This window comes from Acyrthosiphon pisum, unplaced genomic scaffold (genome assembly GCF_005508785.2).
Source record: "Acyrthosiphon pisum isolate AL4f unplaced genomic scaffold, pea_aphid_22Mar2018_4r6ur Scaffold_32;HRSCAF=206, whole genome shotgun sequence".
NCBI classification, from domain to species: domain Eukaryota; kingdom Metazoa; phylum Arthropoda; class Insecta; order Hemiptera; family Aphididae; genus Acyrthosiphon; species Acyrthosiphon pisum.
In genome coordinates, this window is record NW_021772713.1 from 64,663 (window position 1) to 68,610 (window position 3,948).

General features: G+C 29.4%; 1 protein-coding gene across 1 annotated transcript; it reads right to left on the reverse strand.

Moving 5' to 3' along the window:
- Positions 1-2,227: 2,227 nt before the first annotated feature.
- LOC103308187 (protein ALP1-like) lies at positions 2,228-2,860 on the reverse strand. The gene has a single exon (XM_008181148.1). The coding sequence runs from the start codon at positions 2,858-2,860 to the stop codon at positions 2,228-2,230; it is 633 nt and encodes a 210-aa protein (XP_008179370.1).
- Positions 2,861-3,948: the final 1,088 nt, after the last annotated feature.

Sequence of the window (3,948 nt, forward strand, 5' to 3'; positions counted from 1 at the left end):
GTGATGCAAGTGCAGGCGGACTGAAAAATAAGCATACCTAGACGAATAACGGCCGTAGGCAAAATCAATTGAATCCCGAACGTCGACAGTAACCACCACCGATTACAGCGAGCATTCGGCGAGGTGGTCGGGGTACCAGTGCGTCGGCAACAGCCGAATGCAATCTGTATTTCCAACACGCAATTCTTAGAATAGACGTATAAAGGTACGCACACACTGCTGCGGTAGACGGTACGGTAATGATACGGTAACGGTAGCGATAAAATTGAGCTCATAGTTTTATATGAGGCAAACCACATTGGTACGATATTATCGGATCGGTGAACGGTAGGCGCGCCGATAATCTTTGTGCGGTAAAGTTTGAAACTAAACGAATGTAATTAAATGTAGATGCGCACATTGCTGCGATAAATCGCCGGTACGGTAAAAAATATCGTACCGTGCTCCGATATTTTTTTAACGTTGCATGCACGATAATTACCGTCTACCGGGCCGATAAATATTAATAGCAATAATGTTTATCTATTTTGTAATAATTATGTCATACACAATATGAAGCTGTTTAGCTGTACAACTATATTACCATTATGGCATTATGGCATTAAGTGATTATATAATATTACATATTATGTTATACGTACTACCTTAAGGTAATATAATTATATTATTAATATTTAAATTAAGTATTAAAAGTACAGTGGGTATATCATAATAATTAATATTAATAATAAGTTTTTTTTTATCAAATATACTCCTATACTCCCATTCTGCAAATTTGGGCTAAAATTACCTTTAGTTAGTTAAGTTAAGTCAAGTCAACATTTAGAAAGCTATAATTTAAGATTTAATAAACATTATACTTCACTCTTAAGTTTAAAGTTAACACCTGGAAAAATATGAACTCAACTCAGTTATATATAATTACTTTTTAATTTAGCTTTAAGTAAAAGCATTTTGATGAACGTATAGTACCCACTTTTAGCAATGTATACAAAATACGTAATTTCATTGTAATTCATATTAGTGAATTTAAGAAATTATATACTAGGTTAGGTACCTACCTAAATTTGTCAGTTTCTACGAAACACTTTATGAGTACCTACAGTTCTTATCCCTAGTATTCTTATTTACACTTATAGGAAATTTAATGAAGTGATTTTTGGAAGAGCAAAAATATAAAATTCATGGAAAAATAACAGATCAAAATTTAAAATAGAATTCGTTGGTAGGTATACTTTGAATTTTCAGACTTTTGGTTAGGCACTAATCTTCTGTCATACAGAACGGTTAGAATTATAGTGTATTTGGATCTTTTAAAGAAAATGTCAGCTATTAACACAGAATTGCTTATTTTAGAAGTTAAAAAATATGAATTATTATATAATCAAGAACACCCGCAGTACAAGGACTACAGACAAAAGGACCGGATATTCGACAATGAGATCAGTAAGGCAATGGGAGGGGAAAATGGTAAGTAGTGTCATGTTCAGGGGCGTCATTCGGTGGTACTACCCTAGAAAATATTGAGATAACGCCCCTGGACATGTTACAATAATTGCACAACGATTTTAAATAATAAAATATATAAAAAAAAATACTCAGATGTAAATAAAACTATTAAAATATATTTAAATTTTGAGTTAATCTAGTGAAATTTTTATGAAGAATAAACTTAATACTTATCCTGCAATGTTAAATATAGAACAACGAACCATTTTAAATTCATAATATTCACTTATAATTGTACCTAACCTAACCAATGTAGTACCTAAATTATTTTAAAAGCTATATATAATTAAGAAATCATGATATCATAATATACCTATTCATTAAAATTTAAAAGTATTAACTAAATTAATAAAACCGTTTCATAATGTTGAACATAAAATGAATATATACCTATCATAAGAAAAATCGATTATTTTGAATGGGAATCTTAGACATATACGTATTATAAAAAATCATAAAATTGTATTTGGATTAAGAGTTATGACAATACAAAATAATACACAATGTTGATTTATATATATTATAATATTTTATAACATACTTTTATTCATAAATATAATAATATTGTAATGTAATATTAAACTAAACTGCAAAAATAATGTGTACAAACATTGCACTTACAATTCATTTTGAATAAACCAGTTTATAAATTTATTTCTCACTTCAAAAGCCTCATTGGATCCTCTTCTGGGATCGTTTATTAAACTCTCTAATGCATTCAAGTCCGGTTGTTGTTCTTGTTCAATATATTCAAAATAATCTGTATCGCCTGATGTATTACGTGTTTTACTGTATCTATATTCATTTCCAATGGTCTGGAGTAAATTCTAAATTTTTTAGACAAAATCCCAAATGCATTTTCTACGACGCGTCTAGCACGGCATAATCTGTAGTTAAACAAATCTTTTGTATGTTCTTGCCTTGACTGACGGTAGGGAAATGGCCTCATTAAGTATGGTTTCAATGGAAAAGCTTCGTCTCCCAATAGTACATATGGCGTTGGTTCCTGTTGATTAGGTAATGGTTGGTCGACGGGTACATTTATTGTTTTATTTTGAAAACGTTGTCCCATAATTGATGCTTCAAAAATTCCTCCATCACTATTACGGCCATATCCACCTATATCTACACAAACAAACTTATAATCTGCATCCACAATGGCCATGAGGACGACTGAAAATTTTTTTAGGTAACAGAAGTGTCTTGAACCGGTATTATTAGGACATTTTATGGTAACATGTTTACCATCGATGCTACCGATGGCATTTGGAAAATTCCACTTCGATAAAAATGTTTCTGCTGACTGTAACCACGTTGATTGTGTTGGTTCAGGTAAATATATGTTTATCATTTTTCTATTTATAGCTTCACATACTTCCTTAATAATATTACTAACAGTTGAAAACCCCATTCGAAAACTATAGCCAATTGTTTTGTTTGAATCTCTTGTAGCTAAAAACCTAATAATTTAATCAGAAAAAAAGTTAAGTCAATTATTTTTTTTTGTTTTAGACGATATAATATACTGTTTTAACTCAAAAAGTTTTTTGTAGGTACCTATTCAATGATTTAATAATACATTCGAATATAACACATCAATTACATTGATCTACACAACATAGAGGTACCTACATCCGAAACGTACTATAGGGAACGAGTTCCCTATTTTTAAATTTTTAAATTGATTTTGGGTTTGGCGTGTTATAATTATTATAATGTCTACTAAAATTTTAGAAATAAAAATAGTTAAATACCTATATGAGTGTAATAAAAATTTAAATGTATAAATTATTTATTTTTATGAATTTTTATAGCTTAAGTAGGAATAAACATTTAACTACTTATACATAAATTAACATTCGTTTATTGTAATTTATTGATTTTTTAATAATTATTAATAAACACCAAAAAAAAAAAACACTAATTATTCACATAACATTTGATTAGGAGCAATTATATACAAACGGTGGCGCAATTTAAGAGACAATTATCAAAAATATTTTCGAGCAAATAAAACAAGAACTGGTCAAGGTGCAAATGAGGTAATCAATAAAAGTTTGGCCAACTAAAAAAAGTGGCAATGGGCTACCCAGATGGAATTTTTAAAGCCGTATTTACAAATAACTAGGTTCAAAAAAAATAACCAACACTAAAACCTTCTCTTTAAAACTACCCATTTTCCTAACTATCACAGGTTACAAGGGGGTCATTGTATAATGGGTTGTATTAGACTTGAATTCAATGATAAAATATCATTGTATAAGAAAAACGATTCTGAGCGAGGACGGTTTGTCACTCTGGATATTTTATATTGTTATTAATTATTTTATCATGTAAGTTGAATTAATATTATAATATTATATTTTTTAATTCGTTTCTATGGTGATAAACAAAGCGTTAGAATTAAAATCCCATTTTTAGCGTTTTATCGTAATTTTT